Source organism: Marmota flaviventris, chromosome 12 (assembly GCF_047511675.1).
Source record: "Marmota flaviventris isolate mMarFla1 chromosome 12, mMarFla1.hap1, whole genome shotgun sequence".
NCBI lineage: Eukaryota > Metazoa > Chordata > Mammalia > Rodentia > Sciuridae > Marmota > Marmota flaviventris.
The window spans coordinates 102,454,323-102,478,890 of NC_092509.1; the positions used below are offsets into that span (position 1 = coordinate 102,454,323).

The window sequence follows — 24,568 nt, forward strand, 5'->3', positions numbered from 1 at the left end:
AATAATAAATATTAAAAAAAAATAAATAAATAAGATAATGTGTCCAGTTACAACTAAAAAATAAATATTAAAAAAAAAAACCGAATTGTTACATCATCATCCACTGCACTTTAAACTGTATTTAATGTTTTTGTTTATCTGTTATTAAAGACAGCATTGAGGGGGATCTAGGAAAATCATGCCTTAATACATATTTGCTTAAATGTTGATTTCATCTAATGTAATGAAGAAAAGGATGGGCAAACCTGTAAAATTCTGGCTTGATTCCTTGTAGGAAACTGAGATACTTCTTTTTGACCTCTCAATAACAAAGTGTGATGGCTAAAAACACCATTCTTTACTAAAGCTATTCGTTTCATAAACTATAAAAATTGACACTTAAAAGTCAAATATACAGGCTAGGGTTGTGTCTCAGCAGTGGAGTGCTCGCCTAGCATGTCCAGGGCCCTGGGTTTGATCATCAGCACTACATAAAAATAAAGTAATTGTGTTCAACTACAACTAAAAAATAATATTTTTTTAAAAGTAAAACACTTTATTGCTTCAGTTTAATGTTCTGAGAAATTCCTTGCTTTCTCTGTCTTGTTACTCATAGACCCATTTCCTGTTTGTTTTTTTTTTGTTTGTTTATTTGTTTGTTTTGTTTTGTTTGTTTGTTTTTCTTCATCTATAGTTTTTGGATGAAGAATTGAAGGTAGCTGGGAAATACAAAGGAAATGATTATAGCCAATACTCTCCTTGGTCATGTGACACCATCGGCTCCTACATTGGAACCAAAGATGCAAAACCCAAAGATGTTGTGGCAGCAGGGAGTGTGGAAATGATGGTATGTGTAATGGCTAAGCCATAATTAATACAAATCAAGAGACACCAAGTAAATTTTTACTCATTATAGTCTAGACACAAATAATTGAGCTTTGCTTTAGAGTTTCAGATGATAGTCTTCTCTGCCGTTGAACTGCATTGAAACTATATGGTTCTTTTGTTTCATTCAAGTAAAAATTTATTATCTAGACAAAAGAACATTTATTATATTTCTGTGCAGGTAGTAATTTCCCACCAATTATTTAGAACCCAAGCTAAATTGTTTTATGTAATTAAGATTTTGGGCTTCACCAAATAAAATTTTTTTACAGCTCTAAAAAACAAAGTTGAATCTAGTGAATAAGAGTTTTATTTGAGTCAGAATTAAAGCTGATTTAGTTTCAAGTGAGCTCTGACATTGAAATTTATTATACTTAAGTTATCTGTTTTATCTTAATTGCCTTTTTATTTTTTAAAGAAATGAAATTTTCCAGAGTTTGTGGCAGGAGCATTGCAAGTTTGAAACCAACGTGGGCAACTTAGCAAGACTTTGTCTCAAAAGTCTATAATGGTTGAGATTAGATTAATGGTAGAGTGCCCTGGGTTCAACCCCTGGGCAAAAAAAAAAAAAAAAGATGGTAATCACTTATACACTGGTAGCACTATAAATAAATGGTTTGATGTCTGTAGTATAAACACAAATAAATGACAGCTTCCAAAAAACAGAGATAGGGATATAAAGGACAACAAGCAAAAACAAGCCTTTAGGTGTTGGGTTTATATAGTTCAGTGCTGTGGTACTTCCCTAGCACTTGTGAGGCCCGGGGTTTAATCCCTAGCACATGCGCACGCATACACACACGCCTTTGTGTTTTTCTGTGGCATGATTCAGGAAACATTGCATTTAGGCCATAAATAAGCCTTTTCACTGGAATAAGATGAGGAGGTGGAGTTAAACAGGAACCCTTGTTTTGGACATGGTGTACTTTCTGAAAGGATTATTACATTAAAAGTACATGCATACTATATTATAACATATATCATGTATTAATATTATTATATATGATATTTTAGGTATTACCAATAAATTTTAATATTTTTTTTAAGTACATATGTGGTGGGGGGTTGTGGCTCAGCTAGCACATGTACTCCCCCAGCACATGTGAGACCCTGGTTTTGATCCTCAGCACCACATAAAAATAGATAAATAAATAAAGGTATTGTGTCCAACTACGACTAAAAAAAAAAAAAAAAGTACCATATATGCTATCAAAATAAAGCTAATTTCCCCTAAATCAGTCAAGAATAAAAATGTTCTTAACACAATCTAGGTGTAATCTAGATGTAATCGAAAATCTCCCACAGAGGCGCAAAAATTCTAGCTCAGTGTTTCTCAGACACACTAATCTGTATACACATTACCTAGGAATTAATATCTCTCTACCACCCCATATATACAATTTGTATGTATAACATTATACATCATATATATGTGGATAAATACATGTTTCCATCAGGTGCTGTGGCATATGCCTGTAAATCCTGGCCACTGTGGGGAGACTGAGGCAGGAGAATTGCAAATTTAAGGCCAGCCTCAACAACTTAGTAAGACCCTGTCTCAAAAAAATAAAAAGGGCTAATGGTGTAGCTCATTAGTAGAGCATTTAACTAGTATGTTTAAGGCCCTGATTTCAGTCTACCACAAAAACTATCTGTGTGAGAGTATATTTGTATGTGTGCATACTTGGTCATGATATAAAATATATTTTTGACTATGAGGAGTGGTCATTGGTCTAAAAGGCAGTGTTTTATATAAGACACTAAAGATTTCAGTCTTACCAATATGGGCATGATGCAACCTTATTACAGAACGAGAAGAAATTATGTTAGAGATCTAAGTGTGGGGTAGACTTCTCATTCTGCTTTTTTCATCAGAATGTGGAAAGTAAAGGAATGAGAGACCAGCGATTGGAACTTCAGAGAAGAGCAGTAGAAACCAGTGATGATGACCTCATCCCATTTGGAGACCGACCAACAGTATCTCGGTTTGGTGCCATCTCTCGAACTTCCAAAACGCTATATCAGGGTGCTGGCCCAATGCAGGCTATGGCACCTCAGGGAGCTCCCACAAAATCTATTAACATTTCTGGTAAGAATCTTCAGAGGTATGCTGACCCAAATTAATATTCGTGATTCCCAGTTTAACTCCTCTTCCCCGTTTACTGCCAGTGCTTTCAACAATTTTCTAAGTCAGTAATTTTCAAATTTTTATGTGATTATATCAAAATTATACCAACTATTATAAACAACTGTAATCCACCAATAAAAAGCAAAATAGTAATAATTTAAACAGAAGAAAAAATATAAAAACTGAAGGTTCTATGGGAAAGAAACAAACAGCAACACCCTATTTACCATTTTGGTAGATGACTTTTTAGACAGCTTTATAGGGAATATGTCTATACTTTTTAGAAGAAGAATCAAATCTGCATCATACTACAATAAATCATTCACTTACAGATTACAGTCCATATGGAACCCACGGTGGCTGGGGAGGTTCTCCATATTCACCTCATCAAAATGTAACTTCTCAGGGACACTTCAGTGAGAGGTATGAATCATACTTTTTACTTGTACAGATCTTTAAATTTTCAACCTATTTTGTTTTTTCAGTAAGTAGCATTTTCATAAAATAAAACTAAAATTTATTTCATGCTTTTCCCACAAAAGGGAGCGAGTATCCATGCCAGAAGTAGCCAGTCATGGAAAACCCCTTCCATCTGCTGAGAGAGAACAGCTACGACTAGAATTGCAGCAACTGAACCATCAGATTAGCCAGCAGACTCAGCTACGTGGATTAGAGGTATTAGCCTCTGAAAGTATAGATACTTTTTCATTCCAATTTTTGCAGTGTTCTCAGATTTTAAGTGGAGGAACTTTTGAGGTATTATGAACATAAAACTTTAAGGTCTTTTCCTTAAGGATTGGTATAGCTGTCCATTCATCAAAGAATTCAGTACTAGGTTTAATTCTGGGATAATAGGAAATATAAGAAGAGCCACCTACAAAGAGAAAACAGTTTATCTAAATTTCCCGGCAGGAGCTTTTATTCTCTGGTGGTACAAGTTTAAGGTAAATGTTTATTTATCAACAAGTACTTTTAGCTTTAGAAATTTTTAAAATTTCTCTTATTTTATTTAATCCTCAGCTTTTATAAATCTTTAGAAGGTAGAAACTTAGAACTTTAACCTATAATTCCTATATAAGAATATAACATGTTTCATTTATATAGTTATTTACAGTTTATAAATTATAATCACACATTCCCCCCAGTGCTGAGGACCCAGCACAGGGCTTCACATACTCACACAAGGTAAGCAACGGTATTACCACTGAGCTACACTCCCAGCCCACTACCACATATCTTATTTGACCCTCATAATATCCTTGAAATGGTAGGCAGGTGGTATTGCCTCCCTCTTCTGATTGTGTGAAATTTTCCTATCATAAAAACAGAAGGCTGGGCTGATGGTACAGTAGTACAGTGCTTGCCTACCATTTGGGAGGCCCTGAGTTTGATCTCTAGAACCACAAAACAAAAATCAAAATGCTGTTTGCTTATGTTGGTCTTTAGTTTCATTAAAAGATTCAGATCTTTGTTCCCACAGGGTGCAGTACTCCTTATCCTCAAATTTATGGCTTTTTGTCTTGTTGGAGTTTCTAGAGCCATTTTCTATATCAAAAGAATATTAGGGGGGCTGGGGATGTGGCTCAAGCAGTAGCGCGCTAGCCTGGCATGCGTGCGGCCTGGGTTTGATTCTCAGCACCACATACAAACAAAGATGTTGTGTCCACCGAAAACTAAAAATAAATATTAAAATTCTCTCTCTCTCTCTCTTTGGGTGGTGGCACACACCTGTAATCCCACCAGCTCAGGAAGCTAAGTCAGGAGGATTGTGAGTTCAAAGTTTGCCTCAGCAATGGTGAGGTTGTAAGCAACTCAGTAGGACCCTTTCTCAAAATTAAATACAAAACAGGGTTGGGGATGTGGGCTCAGTGGTCGAGTGTCCCTGAGTTCAATCCCCACTACCCCCAAAAAATAAAAAAATAGTATTACGGGGCTGGGGTGGTGGCTCAATGGTAGAGCACTTGCCTAGCATACATGAGGCACTGGGTTCGATCCTCGGCACCACATAAAAACAAACTAATGTATCCACCTAAAATTAAAGATACATAAATAAATAAATATTTTTTTTAAAGAAGAATATTAGGGTCTAGGGGTATAGCTCAGAATAGATTTCCTGCTGAACATGCACAAGGCCCTGATTCTATATTCGGCACTGAAACAAAGAGAAAAGAAGAATATCAGTATTATTTGGAAGCTTACTGAATATTTAACTTTTTATACTTAAAAGTCTTAGTCATTTTTGAGGGTTTTGCTTTGCTTTGTTGCTTTGTTTTGTTTTGCAGTACTGGGGATTAAACTTGAAGGGCACACTGCCACTGTGTAACCCTGTTTATTTTATTTTTGGGACATGGTCTCACTAAGTTGCCAAGGCTGACCTCAAACTTATGATCCTCCTGCCTTGGCCTCTTGAATCACTGGGATTATATACATGCACCATTGTGCCTGGCTGCCGTTCTTGAGGTTTTATTAAGATTGTAGAATTTACCTTAGAGAAAATTAACAACCAGTAAAAGAAGAAAGCTGGGCATGGTGCTGCACACCTATAATCTCAGCTACTTGGGAGATTATAGAGGCCAGCCTGGGCAATTTAGTGAGACTGGGGGATAGCTAATAGCTACAGTGTTGGCTTAGCATGAGTGAGACACTGAGTTCAATCCCCAGTGCTGTTTAAAAAAAAAAAAAAAAAAGAATCATAAAAGGTAGGGGGAGATACACATTAATAGTTGACTTCTCTTTTAAATAAGAAAGTATGGGGCTGGAGTGTGGCTCAGTAGTAGAGCACTTGCCTAGTGCTGGGCGGTGGCACACACCTGTAATCCCACCAGCTCAGGAAGCTAAGTCAGGAGGATTGTGAGTTCAAAGTTCGCCTCAGCAATGGTGAGGTTGTAAGCAACTCAGTAGGACCCTGTCTCAAAATTAAATACAAAACAGGGTTGGGGATGTGGGCTCACAATATAAAACAATATATTGTATCCATCTACAACTAAAAAATAAATATTTAAAAAAATAATTTTTAGCCAGGTGTGGTGACAAACATCTGTATTCCCAGTGACTTGGGAGGCTGAGGCAGAAGGATCCCAAGTTCAAGGCCAGCCCCTGCAATTTAGCAAGACCTCTCAAAAAATAAAAAAGAGGTAGGGATATAGCTTAGTGGTAGAGCACTCCTAGGTTCAATCCCTAGTACCACAAAAAAATAGAATTTATATTATGTCTAAGATGAAATTACTATTTATCTAATTTAAATACCTTTTATTTTTTTCAATTTACATGGTACTTGCACTTTATGTTGCATCATTTTTATTGCAAATACCTGGGTGGTAAGGTTAAATAGCTGTGGTCTGAAAATGGACCTAATTATTCTGTGCATGGTGAAAGTGTGTTGACATATGTATGTTCTTGGCTTTATACACTAGGCCGTTAGTAACAGGTTGGTGTTGCAGAGGGAAGCAAACACCTTGGCGGGACAGCCACAGCCGCCGCCGCCTCCTCCAAAGTGGCCTGGAATGATCTCAAGTGAGCAGTTGAGCTTGGAACTGCATCAAGTGGAAAGGGAAATTGGGAAGAGAACCCGGGAACTAAGTATGGTGAGTGTTATGATGAGAAAGAAGAGGGAAAGTGAAGTGAAACCTGTGTGGTGTGTCACATGACTGTAGAGTTCTTGAATCATCTGGAGCTCGTCTAAGGCATTCTAATGAGTAGAATAATTCTCATGAAGATGAGCTTCTGCCTATGTTGGATCCTTCCTCTCCTTACTCTCATTTGGTTTGGATGTATTCTTTGTTGTAGGATTCTTTAGGGAAAACATGGTGATTAATTAGGAATTCTTAAATTTCTGTTTAAAATATCAATAGGGAAGGAGATGAGATGATGTTTACTATTTTGCATTATGTTATATAAAGATATATTTACCAAGTAACATTCTAGTTTTGATAGCCTTTGAGTTATTTTTTTTTAAGTATTTATTTTTTTTAGTTGTAGTTGTACACAATACCCCTATTTTGTTTTTATGTTGTGCTGAGGATCGAACCCAGTGCTTCACATGTGCAAGGCAGGCACTCTTCCACTGAGCTACAGCTCCAGCCCCCAGCCTTTTAAGTTATTGATGACCTATTTTTGTGAGTGAGATGCAGTTCTCATGTGTCTTTTCCATGTTAGTTTTGATGCATTTTCCCCTATGGCCAAGCATTAATTCCTAACAAAGTTTTTTACTGTGTTGTCTTCTTCTCTTTGTTTTAATTTATATTAAATATAGCCTTATGTTTTAAATGATAAAAGTAATATATTCTAGTTTTTTGGTGCCAGGGATTAAATCCATAGCAAACAGGTGGGTTGTACCCATTACACTTTTGTGTGTGTTTTTCTTCTAGTTTGCCTGTTTCCTTGTTCTTTCATAAAACTAAATGTAGGGGCTGGGGTTGTGGCTCAGTGGTAGAGTGCTTGCCTAGCATACGTGAGGCACTGGGTTCGATTCTCAGCACCACATACAAATAAATAAAATAAAGGTCCATCAACAACTAAAAAATATTTTTTAAAAAATGTAATTTCTGGATCATCAGTTTGTATCATCTGTATTAATCTTTCCCATTAGCACCATTAAATACAAGATAACTGGCTTTTATTTCCTTCTCTTTCAAAGGAGAACCAGTGTTCTCTGGACATGAAAACCAAATTGAATACAAGTAAGCAAGCAGAAAATGGACAACCAGAACCACAAAACAAGGTTCCAGCTGAGGACCTTACATTGACATTCAGGTAAAGAAGGGGACATTTTCATAGTCTTATTAAACAAAAAAATATACAAAAGAAAAATAATGCCACCTATAATCCCAGCTACTTGGGAAGCTGAGGCAAGAGGAATTTGCCAAGGCCCTGACTCAGAATAAAAAACCAATAAGGCTGAGCATATATCTCAGTGGTATAGTACCTCTGGGTTCAATCCTCAATATGGCCAAAAGAAAATATTATGTTTTGTGGTCATACCAGAATACCCTTTATAAATCTTTTGGTTTGGGCTGGGGTTGTGGCTCAGCAGTAGAGTGCTCGCCTAGCACATGCGAGGCCCTGGGTTTGATCCTCAGCACCACATAAAAATAAATAAGTGTGTGTCCATCTACAACTAAAACAAATAAAATAAAATATATATAAAAAAATCTTTTGGTTTGTTTAGAGTTTTGTTTTGTTTTGTTTTTGTTTTTTGGCACCAAGGATTAAACCACCCCTGGTTTAACCACTGAGCCATGTCCCCAGCTCTTTTTCTGTATTTTATTTAGAGACAGGGTCTTGCCAAGTTTCTTAGGGCCTCGATAAATTGCTGGGGTTGGCTTTGAACCCACAATCACCCTGCCTCGGTCTCTGGGATTACAGGCGTGAGCCACCACGCCCAGCTAATGTTTTGATTTTTTTTAAATAATATTATTTTATGTATATTCAGAGCAGAATATTTTTATATTAATCTAGGAGTTATAGAATTTAGACTCGGGGTTGAATTATCTTTTAATTCCTAACAAAGTTTCTTACTTTGTTATCTTCTTTATTTTAATTTATATTAAATATAGCCTTATTTTTAAATGATAAAAGTAATATATTCTAGTTTTTTGGTGCCGCGGATTAAATCCAGAGCCTCATGCATAATATTTGCACACTTTAACCCTAAGCTACATCCTTAACACCACTCCTTACATTAAATATGTTATTAAAAAAGATGTAAGAAATTGAAAGTTTTAAATCAAGATAACTTTTTATTTTATAAATTTGTTCTTTTTAGATATACATGACAGTAGAGTGTATTTTGGCATATGAAAACATACATGGAGTATAGCTTATTCTAACTAGGATCCTATTCTTGTGGTTGTACATGATGCAGTTATCCTGGTCGTGTATTCAAATATAAGGCTAGGAAAGTTATATCAGATTAATTCTACTGTCCTCCTATTCCCTGCCCCCAAGATAAATTTTAAAATCCTGTGTGGTGGGACATGGTGGTACACTTCTGTAATCCCAGTAACTAAGGAGACTAAGGTATAGGAGCATTGCAAGTTTGAGGTCAAGCTGGGCAGTGTATCAAGATCCTGTCTCAGAATTTAAAAAGAATGTATCTTAGTGCTTGCCTAGCTTGTGTGAGGTCTGGGTTCAGTCCCCAGTCCTGAAAAAAAAAAAAAAATTGTTTTTTAAATATATATCACTTGTAATCCCAACACCCAGAGTTAAAATTTTTCCTATCTTTTAAAGTGTTGGGAGTGTTTAGCCTGTTGTTTTTGCAAATCTACCCACCTACAACCCTGCCCTCTAGGTTTTGATTGATCTGTCCTATTCATATCCTGTTACAGCTATGGAAAATATATATCAACTATCCTGAATAATCCTGCAATAAATAATGTTGAAATTAATTGCAGACCTTTAATTATTTTATTAGGCTACTTTGAGTCTTTTTGAGTGCATAGTCCTGAGTTGACCTTCTGATGACAGCAAGAATTTCTAATACCCTGTTATTTTCATTCTTGGCTTTTGGCTATTTTAAATCCATGTGTTATCTTAGATTGAAAAGAATTTCCTAGGGCTAGGCATATATTCCAGTAGTTAGTGCTTGCTTTGGGCTTGATCCTCAGCACTGCAAAAAAATAATCTATACTAGTAAACTCGCTAAATCAGAAGTCAGCACTTTTTCTAAAAGACCATTTGGTTAAAATTTTAAGGTATGGGCTTTATAGTTTTTGTTGCATCTTCTAACTCTGCTCTTAATAGTAGCAGACAATACATAAATACGTGAGCAGGCTATATTCCAGTGAAACTTTATTTACAATCAGGAAGCTACCTACTTTTATTTTGCCAACCCTATATTAAAACGTGAATGAAGAGCTGTAAATTAAAATTTGGAATCCATTTATATATTTTTCTATGGTATTCAATGATGACCCTGTTGATTTTATTCTACTAAATAATTGATTTTTTTCCTCCTCTTTTTAAAAATTGTAACTCCTTTTTTTTTTTTTTTTTTTTTAATGTTAACAGTGATATACCGAATGGATCAGCCTTGACACAAGAGAATATCAGCCTCCTGTCAAACAAGACTAGCTCTCTGAACCTATCAGAGGACCCAGAGGGAGGAGGAGATAACAATGACTCCCAGAGATCCGGAGTTACTCCCAGTTCTGCTCCCTAAAACATGAGGAATCCTAATATTCTCTTCTGCTCCTAATCAATTTGGGTAGAAGAATGGATGACTTCTAAATGTGTTCTAAGAGTGGTCAGAGAAATCCAGGAAAAGCACCAGAGGCAATGTGCACAAACACCACTACTAAAAACAAACCCTGCACATAGTTCACGTTAACGCATTTTTTTTTTTTAATTTAAAGAAAAAGAAAATTAGCAGTATCTGCAAGCAATTCAGATTAAATTTGTTTTTGTTCTGTGAATGAACTTTATTTTAATAACTTTGGACGCCTTGGATCCAGGGCTTTAAAAAAAGATGATGATATTATATATACACTCTGTTTGATTAATTGTATGATCTTAATGAAGTAGGTTTTTCTTGTATTTTGGTATTATTACATACCCAGTGTATAATTCCTTACCTCCAGTCCTTTCCAACTCTCACCACTCCTTAAACTAAAACAGACAAAAAGCACTGGTGTTTCTTAGAATTCTGTGGTGCTTGAGAAACAGAGACAATAGACTGAGTTACTAGAAAATGTGCAGCAAACTAAATTTCTCAGACCTGTTATTTAGAATTTTTTCCTTTTTGGATCACTAGGTTCATGGATAAAAAAATGTTTTGCTATGACATTAAAACTTTTGTTGTTAACCAACCATTTAGAAGGGTTTTATTTTCAACTTTTAAGAAAGAGAATTAACAGCTAATGTTTTAGCTCCCTGTTAAGGATCCTTTGCATTCTATTAATGTAATCAGAAAGGCAATTCAGTGTGTCCTTTTTGATGAGATTTAAATGAAGATTAAGAGTGAAATGTAATTTGTTAGCACTAAAAATACACAATTAGTATATTAGCTATTGAGCTCATGGTTGGAAATTTGAAGCTTTTTTTTTTTTTTTATTATTAAACTTTGCTAAAATCAGAATGCTTAAAAACAGGACAATCATCCATGTTTTAAAATTAACACTTTAAACAGGGACACCTTTTTTCAGTAAATGAAATATGGACACATTATTTCTTTTACTCTCAAAACTTACAAAAGCATAAAATAAAACCCCTGTGTACTGGAGCCCTCGGATTTCAAGAAAGATTTGGCAGATATAAAACTGCCTGAATCTTAAGGCTGGTTTGTGAATTGATCACTGGTTGCTATCCCAAATTACTAGCATAAATAAGTAGTAAATATTTTGAAATCAATTTTCATAGATTTGGATTCCAGCCTTTATAAACTTTGTTCAAGAAAATTTTGCAAAGAGGAAGAATTTTTTTTTTTTTAATTTTTAGTTCTGCTGCACATATTCTGATACCCTGAGTCTATACTTAACCCCTATAAAGCATGTTTTGTGGGGATTATTTCACTCTCTCTGTCCACTGTTTGCCTGATATTTTTAGTTTCCCTTTTTGGATTATACTACTAAATCAGAAAGCACTGGTTATGTAATAAGTTACTGCATTGCTTTGGTTGGGTAAAAGCAAAAGTTTATATTTTTCTTGTTTCTTATATTCTTAACCCTTAACTCCTGCTGAGGTCCTAACAGCCTCAGTCTAAGCTCTGTGTCCATTATATTATTAACTGAAACAAATGGGGGTGGGTGGGAAGGGTAATACAGTCCTGCCATTGCCTACCAGTAGGAGAGTCCAAACCGAACACTCTTTTGAGTAGCGATTATTTAATTTGCCCAGTCAAGGCACCGTGTTTATATACTATTTCACATTGAATTTGATTATGCCCTACAGACCTGGCTGGTCAAGGATTTGATATACACATTTGGCTTGGGATTCGAGCTTTCTTTTTTATTTAAATAAAAATTTATATATATATATATATATTATATATATACATATATACATAGCTATATCTGTATATATATTGGGTATGTTTTAAGGATTTCTTCGCATGAGCGCAGCTGTTGCGATAAAATGACTGATTGGGAGGTAGAAGCACTGAACGAAGGTGAGGCGTTTTTTCAGTTGATACATACATTTCCTTTTTTTGAAAAAATACATTCATACATTTGCTTTTTTTGACCTTTTTAAAAATAAAAACCCTATTATATTTACACTTTAAGTACTTATTGTTTATTGGGAGAAGGAAAGAAACTTTTGTTATGTCTGACAGTCTTAAGAATTTTAATTTCTTTATATAAAAGCCAACATTATTTGCCTCCAACTTTCTGTAGGCAAATTTGGACCTATCTTATTTCTCCTTTGGACATGTCAGATAATTCCTAAGTTTTAGAAGCAGTTGGTTTATTTTGGAAGTTGGAATGATTCTGCTATTAGAAAAGAATTTATGGGTAATGATTTTTGTTGAGGTTAGGAATAAAAGTAAAGTAGTTCCATTCCCCTAGTAACTCAAATTCTTTCATTCTTGTTCTTATTTTCTCCATATACACTAATGCCTTTTTTTAAATGTATTTTCATTTGGGGGCAAAAAAAAAAAAAGTCTTTTCTGGCATGAATTCTAGCTATAGCCCTTCCTATCCCCACACTCTAGAGGCAGTCTGTTTGGATAGAAAAGCAGAATGTAGACCATCTTCTTGTTCAGCTGTTTTAAATTAGCCATTCTCCCTTACCTGCTGGAAACTGTAACAGCTTTCCTAGTGCCCTCCAACAGGTTTGGGAATTTATTAAAACCCCTAAACTTGGGGGAGGAACATTTTGTTGTTGTTTTTCTCTTGGATATACTTTGTGTTATGAGGAGCCAGTAAAGGTAAATGGCCTATTAGGGCATAACCACTTGACTCTGTAACTGCTTTTTTATCAAAATCTGGAAAGCATTGATTTTTTTTTTCCTGGCTTTTTAAATTTATTTGTGCCTTTAGAGACATTAGAAGTGAAACCAATCAGGTAGGAAATATAGTTTTTTGTGCTTCCTTTTAAAAATTAGTTTCTTCTGGAGATGATCTTGTGCTTTTCAAAAGCAAGTCTTGGAAATCTCAAATGAACTCCATCAACAGTTCTGAAAGGGTTAAGATAGGAGTAATGAGCATTGTGTTCACTCTTGTTTAGATAACAAAGTTAGATTTTATTATAAAGAGGAATAGAAAAAGTGTTTTGGATTATTTTTTCAAGGGGTTTCTGGAAAAGTGTAGAAGAATTGAGAATAAGATGTCCAGGCTCAGTTTCCTGTCTTACATGTAATTTTTTTTTTTTTTTTAATTTATAGATATTGTCAAAAGGTAAGTCTAATAGATGCCCTTTTTTGGCTAATGTACAGAGCCTAAAGTGACCAAAGATCTATTCTTTATTTTCTAATTGAGAAGAAGTTAGTTATAGAATAAGTTCCTAGTAGTAATATTACTCAAATGATAATGACACTATTCTTAATGTCAACTACTCAGAATGTATAGAAATTGGTTTGGTACAGCATTAATGTGGGTGATTCCCTTCTCCCATCTTATTTCCCTTCCCTTTTCCTACTTTTCCATGTATTTATTCATTTGCCTGAAAGATAACAAATTGATATGATTCTTATTTGCTACTTTGAGTATGTAACTCCATCAGATTTTTGCATGGGTCCCCATTGTTGGAGCTCAAAATTTAATTCCTAAGTTTTCCCATGAACGTTTTGTTTTTTCCCCTGACCCTTTTCCATTCTGCAGTTTCCCCTTGACTTACCCACTGCCCTTCCCAATCTGTAACAGTGACAGTTTGCTGCCTCAAAACAGAGCATTCAAATGAATTCGCTTAGCCAATAACTTCTGTGAAGTTGCCTTTTCTAATGGTGTTATTACTCAGTGATGCACAAATGTGGTATTTGCCCTACTGGTAGGCAAACAGAGGTCTGGTTAAGAATGGTAACCTGCTGTTTTCTTTAAGGGAGAGCCAAAGACTTGTGCTTTACTGTTTTGGTTTGGGGGGATGTAGTAGCCATTTTGATTGTGAAACCTTTTAGTATTTGTGAATTGACTGTACTGTGTAGATTTATCTAAAGTTAACTGTTAAAGTTAGCTGGCCTTATAAAATGTAAAAAGTAATGGAAATTCATCATTTTTTCTAAACCAGTGAATGTCTTCTTTTACAATATTGAGTAAGCAACCACCTGCCTTTTTTGAGACTATCTTCTTATAATAGCATCTCCCATGGTTTTGTTTTTTCACTTGAGCCTGAAGGATGATACACTCTCAGGATGGTCAGGTCATGGAACTGGGTAATCTTCCTGAGTATCTGGCTAGTGAGAAATAATTAATTGTAGTCAGATTCAGAGAAAAATAAAATTCTTTTCACTAAAGAGGATTCATTTCCTTTTACATATATATAATATATATATATATATATATATATATATATATATATATATATTATATATATATATGTATACACCCATGGTGGTGGATGGAAGTCTCGCTATCTTTTTTCCACTTTTTTTCATTTTAAAGAACTGAGTAAAGGCTTCATAGATATCTGTAAAAACCACCTATAATGATATTTCATTAGGAGAAATGGCCCAGTTACTTTTAGAAGAAATTAATAACTTGTCTGAAAATTAACTGCAGTGTTCACTTAAACCTTTACCTTAAAAATAGTCCTAGTTCATTAAAATTTTAATTGATGATACATGGTTACAGTGTTGTAAAGTGATCTCTTCCCCTGGAAGTTAAAATCAGAGCTGCCAAATTAAAAACAGATTGTATTCAGCTTTGGGGACTAAACAGACAAACTGTCTACTGCTGGTATCATTGTCCCTCATGCCCTCTGGCTGATCCACATCTACATTTCTACCTTGGACAGCTTTTATTTTTATATTTATTGTTGCTTCAACTCAGCTTTATGAAATTTTTCTGCTGAAATGACTTATTGGGAATTGTAGATGAATTGCAGTTAATTTTTTTTAAATTCTCAATTCCACTTTTCTGAGCCACTTAAAGCTGTTTTGTCAAAAGGTACTATTTACTAGAGTAAATAACTTAAGATTTGAAATTTTAAGATTTTTGTTTTTGTGATTGCTAAAAGTCTTTTCACAGTAAATTCTAATTAATAAGTAATACTAGCTATAATGTTAATTAAGAATAAGAAACTGCCAACACCAGGAATAAGTGACACCTTTTATTAATCAGTAATGTTCCCAATAGGTGGGTTTTCAATACTGCACTGAGCAGAGTGGGTCCAGAGCCCTTTGCAACCATGTGTGGTCGCAGGGTTACCTCACTACTGGAACCCTGGTTTTCAGAGCCTCAGAGTTTTCAGCCAAACACTGAATTTCCCCTAAATTTTGTCCTGAGCAAAACATCCCTAAAGTAATATTTATTTTCACTAGAAATTAAGGCACAACAACCCAAGGTGGAAAACTTAAACCTGTAGACAATATTGTGTCTAAAATGTGTGTTTAGAGAAATAAAATCCTGTGGAGTTTGTTATCCTAATGTATGTTTATTATATACTAGATAACGTGACTTGTTTTCTTCTATTGAAATTCCACTGTCTCTGGCTTTTCTTTGGTTTTGTGTTCTTGTTTTTGTTTTTGTTTTTTTTTTTTTAACTCTAAGCAGACAGCTCACAAGTCTTTGGCATCCGTTTTAGGTTGTACACTCAGAGTTGTCTTATAACTGGAAACTGTCAGGTGGGGCATGTGAGAGGGTCAAAAAAGGGTGGGAACAAATAGTGGGTTGATAATTGGTTGGATGGTTGCTTTTTTTTTTTTTTTTTTTGGCCTGGGTTTTTAAAAAATTAAAAATGCTTAGTGTTACCTCTCTTCATTATTGGTTGCCTTTCTCACAATAATATCTGAATTAGCCCATAAAATATTCCTTTGATTTAAAGGCATTTTAAGCTTTTTTTGCCTCTAATATTTACCTTTATCTGTTCAATTGAAACACTATCACTATCTTCAGACTACTTTTTTCAGATGTTGCCTGCGTGTTCATACTTACCCCTTTTTCATCCTTTGTCTTTTTCCCACATTCTGGGAATGAATAGAACTTGAAGAAAAATTTTTTTCTTTCATTTTATTTATTGGTCATGGACTTCATTAGCTTTATGATGAATCTATGACTTGGGAACATGAACAATGGAAAAAGTGAATTAAGATAATTAACAAAAACCTTTCACCCACTTAAAACATTTTCCAGTTGTCAGATTCCTCTTGATGTGTGTGGTCTCTTCCCATTGCCCCCTGCAACCCTTTTTTCTCTGCTCAATTGGTCTTTAGGCTCATACCAGTCTCCCAGAGACATTCTGCAGTCATTATCACCTTTTTGGGTGGATTTTATTTTGTTTTGTTTTTTAAAAAAAATAATAATAACTTTTTAACATTGATGCATATTTGCTTGGGATAGAGCTTGTGTAATTTACCAATCGTATTGATTGTATGTGATTGTGCCCTGCAGAGGTATACTTAACAAGACAAAAATAATCTAGGTGAATAAAGGAGCCCTTGAGATTTGAGTCAGGTTATAAGAGATTTAATGAAATCACTTAGAATTTTGGATAGTAAGAATTCTTTCTCTTATTCTTATAAATCAGTGCTAGATAAAATGTCATTTTTTAAAGGTTTTCTTGCATCCCTGGGTTTGTTTATTTGGTTTGAGGTTGTGGTTTTTTTTTTTGTTTTTTTTTTTGGGCCTGTCTCTACCCACCTGTTCAGAAATTTTTAAAAACTTAATGTTCAGCCTTAAAGTGACAGCTGATTTTTAATTGCTGAATTTTCTGAAATTTTACTTTTTCCAAATGTTTCCAATTCTTAAAAAAGTGAAAATAGACAATGGGTTGGGATTTCACAAGTTGTGAATAATTCCGTAGCATCTGGCAAACTGTGAAATCTTGTTCGAAGACTTTGTAATGACTTATCTGAAAGTTCTTTTGGAATGGGTGGGCAGGGAACCTTGTTTTAAAATCTATTTAGTATTTCTAATTTTTAAGCAGCCTTCAGAACAAATGAGGTGGAAAAAAAAATGATAGGACTGTTTAGAGCAGCAAAACTCTGACTGAATAAGTACAAGTTCCACTTTTTGCAGATTTGAGAGGATTAGGGCCATCTTTTTCTATTTTCTATTATTTGTGTGCATGTTGTTTGTATCAAGATGCCACATTTTGTTAAAATGCTATTTCCTTTCTTTATTACCTTGGAAACTGACTCAGCCTCTTGTTGCTCCTAATTAGTGTTTAAGGCTCCCATGAGTTGCAGATAAAAGGATTTATTTTAACAAGTAGAAGGAGGTGATTCACCATTTGGATTGTAAATATATGAACGTGTCTACAAGGTCTTTATCTGCTTTCTGTCAGCATTTATATTAAATGATAAATTAATGAGTAATGTGTAGTCTGTTTTGTAAATGAGTCTGTGTTGTCTTATTCAATCATTGGGGTTATACTCTTACACCGTTTGGGGGAAGTGTTTTGTAGATGAAAAATAAATAAATGGCTAATTTCCACAAGCACACACATACTTGTACATCCCCCTTTGTGTGGATTTCATGAGAATGGGTCCACTGTTAAATATGCTGTGGTCCAGATTCCTTCATTTGATGCACAGTGGTTCTGAGACACAGGACCAGTATTCAGTGAGACCGCAGCTGACATCCAGCACCTTGGTTTTTGTGCCTTCTCATCAGGACCGTTTTTGTCCTAAAGCAAAATGGTCTTGTTCTGGGTATCTTCATGAGGCAAAGTATATGTCTTTTTATTCTTAGTGACTTACTAATTTTTTTGAATTCCCTGCCTACTAGTCATTCCTGGCAGAGGATAAATGTAAGTTTATAGCCATGAGACCATATACATCAGGCAGCAACTCAATAGCATAAAGGGAAAAAAATGGGAGGAGAAGGGATTATTAATCTATCACTGAGCCATATCGATACCCCTGACATTTTATAGTTAGGGAAATCTGACCAAGTATTGGATATTAGGTGAATGATGGTTTTGTTCAATATAATAATAACAACATGGTTACTAAAGAAAATAATCCACATTTTTTTTAAAGAAGCAAGAACTGACAATGGCTGGAGTTTCCTTTAAAATAAATATTTTTAAGGAGCTGGAGTTGTAGCTCAGCAGTAGAGCGCTTGCCTCACACGTTACACATGTTGGTTCTCAGCACCATATAAAAAGTAAATAAAGGTCCATCAACAACTAAATAAAAAATAAATATTTTTTTAAAAATAATAGACATCATTACCAGTGAAGGTTATAAACCTTACCATCAATTAGCAATGAAGTATCCAGTGGTGTCACATCTGACCTTGAGGGAAGAGGCCAGAGTAAAGAAAGTTGTTCATAGGAGATGGTAACTGCTGCAGCATCCCTTAATGGTTATAAAAATCCAGAGTGGGAACTGCAAAACCAGACATGTCTTTTTGCACTTACCTAGGCCTATCCTGCTCACAAGCAGTGCACTTTCTGACCTCTTAGCTAACACATAGGCTAGTATGGACTTCAATCCCAGTGCCCAGCAATCTGCAGTGATTAACTAGTATAAACTGCTTACCATCATGTTGGCTCATAGCACAAATGGCTACCACCCTTTTTTGGAATAACTAGCATATAAAAGTGAATTTATCAACTACTCCTCAAATACTTCAGTAGTCCCTCCTAATTTATTGAGTATTCTGCATGTGCATAACAATATAGAAGATAAAGAGAAGATTGTAGAACTTTTTAACATTTTGTTTATTTATTTATGTGGTGCTGAGGATTGATCCCAGGGCCTCATATATATGCTAGGTGAGCACTCCACAACCCCAGCCAAGTACACAGTTTTAAAATAGTGGCAGAGAAGTAAGTTACTCAACCATTGCCATTCTCAGAAAAGTAAGGATCCCTGAGACTATACAAGAAAGAACTCGCCTGCCTGGTCAGCTGTAAGTTGCCTTGAAGGTAAGAATGGTGGGGCGGGAAGAGTGGATATTGGAGGCAAGACTCCTAGTGAGAAGATAGGATGTATGAATTCTGAAGGAAGAAAGGGGCCGAGTTGAAGAAACTTTCATGTCATTGCAGCTACAGCAGGCCCAAGTGGCTTGAGAGAAGGCAGAGCCAGATCATGGAGGCCCGTAGATCATGCTAAAATGTTGGTTTGAATTTATTCTGAAGGTAAAGGAAATGCAAGGAAGGGTGGTAAGCAGGGGAACAAACGAACTAGATATGTGCCTGTTTACACAATCCTTCAATAGACTCTGCATCAGTTCCTCAAACTTCCATGTGCGTGCTATTCATCAGGGGTCTCCGTGGGTCTGCAAGGTGGAGGGGGGCTGCTGAGGCTATCATGCTGCAGGTGGTGCCAGTGCTATATTTGGTGGGTAGTAAGGTTCAATGTGATGGGTAATTTTAGAAGCAGAAAGATACTGTTTCTGCCTATCAGAGACTTCAATTACAATAAAGTGAGTGATATATAAGACAATTAACACTACCTGGAGACTGTTCAAAGGGAAAGGAACTGGAGGAGCAAGGTGATTGAGGAGTTTTTACATCTGAAGGGCTGGGGTCTGAAACAGTTTACATGATGGGGTGGCAATGCCAGGGGAGTATGGGAATATACGTACAGTCAAAAGAATGTGGTCCTTTTATGGAACTTAAAGGAATTAGGTCTATCTTTAAAAATAGATCAAGGCTGGAGCTCAGCAGTAGAGTGCTTGCCTAGCATGTGCAAGGCACTGGGTTTGATCCCCAGCACACATAAAAATAAATAAAATAAAGGTATTTTGTCCAATTACAAATATGCCTGTTATCCCAGCAGCTCTGGAGGCTGAGGCAGGAGGATCACAAGTTTGAGGCCAGCATCAGCAATTTAGTGAGACCCTGGTATTAAAAAATAAAAAGGACTGGGTATGTAGCTCAGTGGTAGGGCGCCCCTGGGCTCAATTGTCAGTGCAAAAAAAGGTTTGTTGTAATAGGCTTAGAAGAAGCCATGGGGACAAGTCCATGCAAACAGATGGCACAAGCATGATTATCATTATCAAACAGGAAAACAGGCGGCTGTTGCCAAGGTCAGCTGCTCCTCTTGGTTCCCATGACCAACACTAGGTATGTTCATACATTACCTGTACCAGAGCCCTTTGAAGTGCTCAGTTGTGAGGAAAACCTGTAGTTACCTCAATTGACATCACCCTCTTATATTCTCGGGTCCAAATGCTTACCTTGTGATCTAAAAGGAACCCTCTAATTTTCCTCAGTCATTATACTCACTTCTGTCAAATATTTGAGGCTTTTGCTTCCCCACAACAAGCTAGGGAACCTGAGAACATCTGAACATGCAGCAGAGTGTGCTCTGCTTCCCTGGAGTGGGCTGGCTGTCCCTCCTCTACCTGTGGGAGGCGCGAGGGTTTGGCCCCCAGCACCCTTCTTTCCTGGTTAGCTGAACACAGCCATTCAAGATAGGATCCCTGAAGCTAAGGTGGCATTTGTTTGGGGCAGTACTGAATCAAACCCAGGGCCTGGCGCCTGCTAGGCAAGCACTTCTGCTGGGCTACTTCCCAGCCTTGGTGCTAGTTTTTGTTCCCAAGCAACATCTGTTGTTTTTTAGCACTGGCCATTTGGGAAGGCAGGGCTCAAAACTGCCACGCTGAGTCAGGCACAGTGGTGCTGCTGTGATCCCAGGAGTCAGGAGGCAGAGGCATTAGACGGCAAGTTCCAGGCCAGCCTCAGTAATTTAGGAGTCCCTGTCACAAAATACTTGGTGAGTTGGGGGGAGGCTAGAGATGTAGCTCATGAGCACCCCCAGCTTCAGTCCCCAGTACTGCAAAAAAATAAAAACAAAGCTGCCACGCTTTCATTCCCAGATCCTCCTGTCCTCCCCAACCATCAAATGAACTTGGTCACATTTTGCTACAGCAGGCTTTGGAAGATGTGGGTCAGAGGCCTGTCACATGACTAGTCTGCACTTGGCCCTAGCTGTACTATGAGTTCCTTCAAGTTGCTTCTAGTTCTGTCCAAACCATCCTGTTTCTCTACAGGGAATTTTCTCCCACTATCTCTGCCTCTATGCTCTGCTTTTCTCCTCCACCAATTCCTGAACTAATATATAAGCAATGAGCTTTGACTCCATGCAAAACTCTTGCTCAACCTTCTAAGAGTACCCTTGCCCATTGTTTCTGTTCATGTGAGGTAACAATCCCTCTGGATGAATAGGCTTGCTTTATTTTTTCTTTTCTTTCTCTTCTTTTTTTTTTTTTAAACCTGATTCAATAATTTGAACTTTCCGTTCAGGAGGAATTTAAAGCATTTTCTGTTAATAGGACATTCTGGATCTGAATTTCTTCAAACACCAATGTTTACTGAGTACCTGGTACACTCAAGGCCCCGTGCTGTGCACTGAGTGTGTTCAATAAATATTTACTGTCTTAATTTGATTTCCCTGAAACCCAAACTGAACTTTCTCACTGTTGTGAGAACAGGGACAAATTCCAGTGAGATGCTTTGAGTCTCAGCTAAAAGCTGTCAAATGATAATGCAGGCTTTATTTTGATTGACTTTAAATCATCTTAATTAAAATGTCATCACCTAATAAACTGGACACCCAGGGGGGTTGGAGACTCTTCTTCATTTTTTGTGCCAGATGTTCTGCCAAATTTCCATGGAAGAGTTGAGCTTAGAGTTACTCAGTAACCACAGGAGGAGCTTGGCTCTGGTTTCTTGACAAGGGCTTACTCTGGGATCCAAAGAAAATAATACATCGGCCCAGAATATGAGGCAACTGGCAAGGACCAGCTAAATGACCTACTCACAGGAGTTACACTGAGGCAGGTGGCAGACTAGGAAGGAGATCTCACTGACCTTGAAAGAAACTCTGGACATGAGGGTGACCAAGTGATCATTCTTTTTTCTTCATGGCTCCTCAAACCAACCCCCAACAGCAGAGCCCAGGGAGACTGTGCTCCTTCCAACCTGGTTTCCACTCATAACAGAGAAAAATAGTCCCACATCTCTGTTAACTTTGTGATTTGGGGCAAGTAATAAACCTAGCAAACAGCAGTTTCTCATCTGTAAGCTGGGCATAGTAATATCTTCCTGGTAGAGCTCATGAGAGAGCTTTAGAAGGCAATGTATGTGAGGCATTTAGCATAGATACTGATATGTGCTTTAAAATAGCACCTGTCAGCCAAGCATGGTGGCACATACTTGTATTCAAAGCTACTTGGGAGGCTGAAGCAGGGGGATAGCAAGTTTGAGGACAGCATCAACAACATAGCAAGACCCTATTGCAAAAAAAAAAGGGGGGGGCGTGGATGTAGCTAGCTCAGCAACTGAGGGCCCCTGGGTTCAATCCCCAGTGCTACAATAAAAATAAAATAGCACCTATCATTGTAATATCATGGCTAAATACTCAAAAGAGTTTGACCTAAACTAATATCTAACAAAGTAATGGTTAAATCATAGACAATGGTTAAATACCATACAGTCAATAGAGATTGTTTTGCCGGAAGGGCACCTGAAATCTTCTTTTCCTCCTGCAGACACTGAGCTGGGTTCCCCTATTCTTCCTGTCACCAGTCAGGGGCTCAGCCTGCAGGTCCTCCCTGTGCTGCTATTGCCTTCACCCTGCCCTGGGCTGCCTCTCCACATGGCACCCACAGTCTTGATGTCCAGCAAGTCAAGACCTTTCAGCACAGGTGACACATGGACATGTTCAAAACAGGAAACTAAATTCAAAGGTCCATACTGATGAGTCCTACCCTGCCCCTTCCTGCCCACCTCACCCTGTCACCTTCCCCTTTGTTACAACAGGAGCACCACTGTGAACACGGCCTGGCTGCTTTCCCACTGCTTTATTCCAGAGATGCTCCCGTGGCAGTAGATAGCTCCCTCATTCTTTCTGACGATGGTGTGGTTTTCCATTGTGGTGCTTGGTTTATTTAGAAGTTAGTTCCCTAAATATTTCCTTGTAAATAAATAGTTGTCATTAGTTATTATAAAAAATAATCCCTTGTAGATGGAAGTTATTTCCAATCTTTTGCTATGTTGAAGCAGGTTACAATTGGTGACCTTTTTTACACCCAGGCAAGCGTGTCTGTAGCATGAATTTCCTGCAGTGAAATTCCAGCTCAAAGGACAAGTGCATTCGTAATTTTGATATTTCCAAATTTCCCTTCAAAGATTTATAGCAGTTTGTACTCCAACAGTAATGGAAGGAAAGTCCTATTTTGTCACAGTCTGACAACAGTGTGTTGTCTGACTTAATCTCTTTTAATTCTAATGGCTTTGTGAGAACCCTTTTTGAGGAAACAAATTACAAGGAAGGGAAGGAAAGCTGCTTAAAAAGTTGTAAAGCCTGGCATGGTGGTACATACCTGTAATCCCAGCAGCTCAGCTCAGAAGGCTGAGGCAGGAGGACCTCAAGTTCAAGTCAGCCTCAGCAACTCGGTCAGACCATGTCTCTAAATAAAGTACAAAAAAGGGCTGGGGATGTGGCTCAGTGGTTGAGTGCCCCTGAGTTCAACCCCCCATAACAACAACAAAATCTTGCAAAACGTCATTGAGGGTGCTTAAATTAGCAGGTGAAAATATGATGAAAAACAGAATAAATTCTTGAAGTTATTTAGCCAGGAGCAATGGTGCACATCTGTAATCCCAACTACCCAGGGGGCTGAGGCAGGAGAGTCACAAGTTCCAGGCCAACCAGGCAACTTGGTGAAACCTTGTCTCACAATACTCAAACAAAATAACAAGGGCTGGGGATGTAGCTCAGTGGTAGAGTGCCCAGGTGCCAGCCCCAGTGTGTAAAACCGAAAAAGGAGGAGGAGGAAGAGAAACAGAAAACTAAATCTTCTTATCCACCTGCAGACACTGAACTGGGTTCCCCTATTCAGAGATTATCTTCATTTATAGTTAGTGACCTCCTGTTGGAAACTATTAAAATTTTCAGCTGCCCCACACTCTGTCTCCCAATCCCCCAATACCATTTTGCTAAGTGCTCCCAACCAGCTCCTTACTCTTCAGAGAAACTCTTGGCTGCACCTGAAGCTCCTGTGTTGGTGTCTCCCTCCCATGGCTTCAGGGCTGAGTGTGGAACAGGCCCATCTGGGCCACGGGTGTAGCCAATGTGTGTCCTGGCTCTGGCCAGAGACCTGCAGCTCGTTCCGCTTTCCCTCTCTATTCAGACAGTATCCAACCCCCCAAGCCACGAGAGAGGGGATATTGTACTGAACAGGCAGAGGTCTAGAAGTTTCTGACATCCAACTTGGTAGTTAGTTCACCTATTCTTACTCCCTGAACTAAATAACCAGCCAAAAAAATAAATAAAGTAAAAAAAAAAAAAATCCCTACAAGGTTCTCCTGAATCAGGTATTTCCTAGCCAAGTTTGTATTCATAAACATGTTTTTTTCCTCTTCTATAAAGAAGGAGAGGAGTGTGAGGGACTGTGGACAAGAAAGGTGGTTCTTATCTTCCCTAGGCTGACTGGACTTCAGCTTCTCTATTGATTAAACACCAGGGCCTATGCTTGCTTAACCCAGGGAACTGGTCATCAGTCTTTGACCTCAGTCCTCCCCTCCTAT

At 37.3% G+C, this 24,568-nt stretch overlaps 1 protein-coding gene across 2 annotated transcripts in view; it reads left to right on the forward strand.

Moving 5' to 3' along the window:
* The window catches only part of Rc3h1 (ring finger and CCCH-type domains 1), an 83,278-nt gene extending 65,882 nt beyond the window's left edge, over positions 1-17,396 (forward strand). For both annotated transcript variants that reach the window (XM_027935033.2, XM_071600294.1), the window contains 7 exons: positions 674-826; positions 2,740-2,953; positions 3,325-3,415; positions 3,535-3,667; positions 6,406-6,576; positions 7,629-7,744; positions 10,001-17,396. In XM_027935033.2, the coding sequence (XP_027790834.1) occupies positions 674-826; positions 2,740-2,953; positions 3,325-3,415; positions 3,535-3,667; positions 6,406-6,576; positions 7,629-7,744; positions 10,001-10,151 (1,029 nt within the window). In that variant the 3' untranslated portion in view covers positions 10,152-17,396. The remainder of the gene's footprint in view (positions 1-673; positions 827-2,739; positions 2,954-3,324; positions 3,416-3,534; positions 3,668-6,405; positions 6,577-7,628; positions 7,745-10,000) is intronic.
* The last annotated feature ends 7,172 nt before the right edge of the window (positions 17,397-24,568 follow it).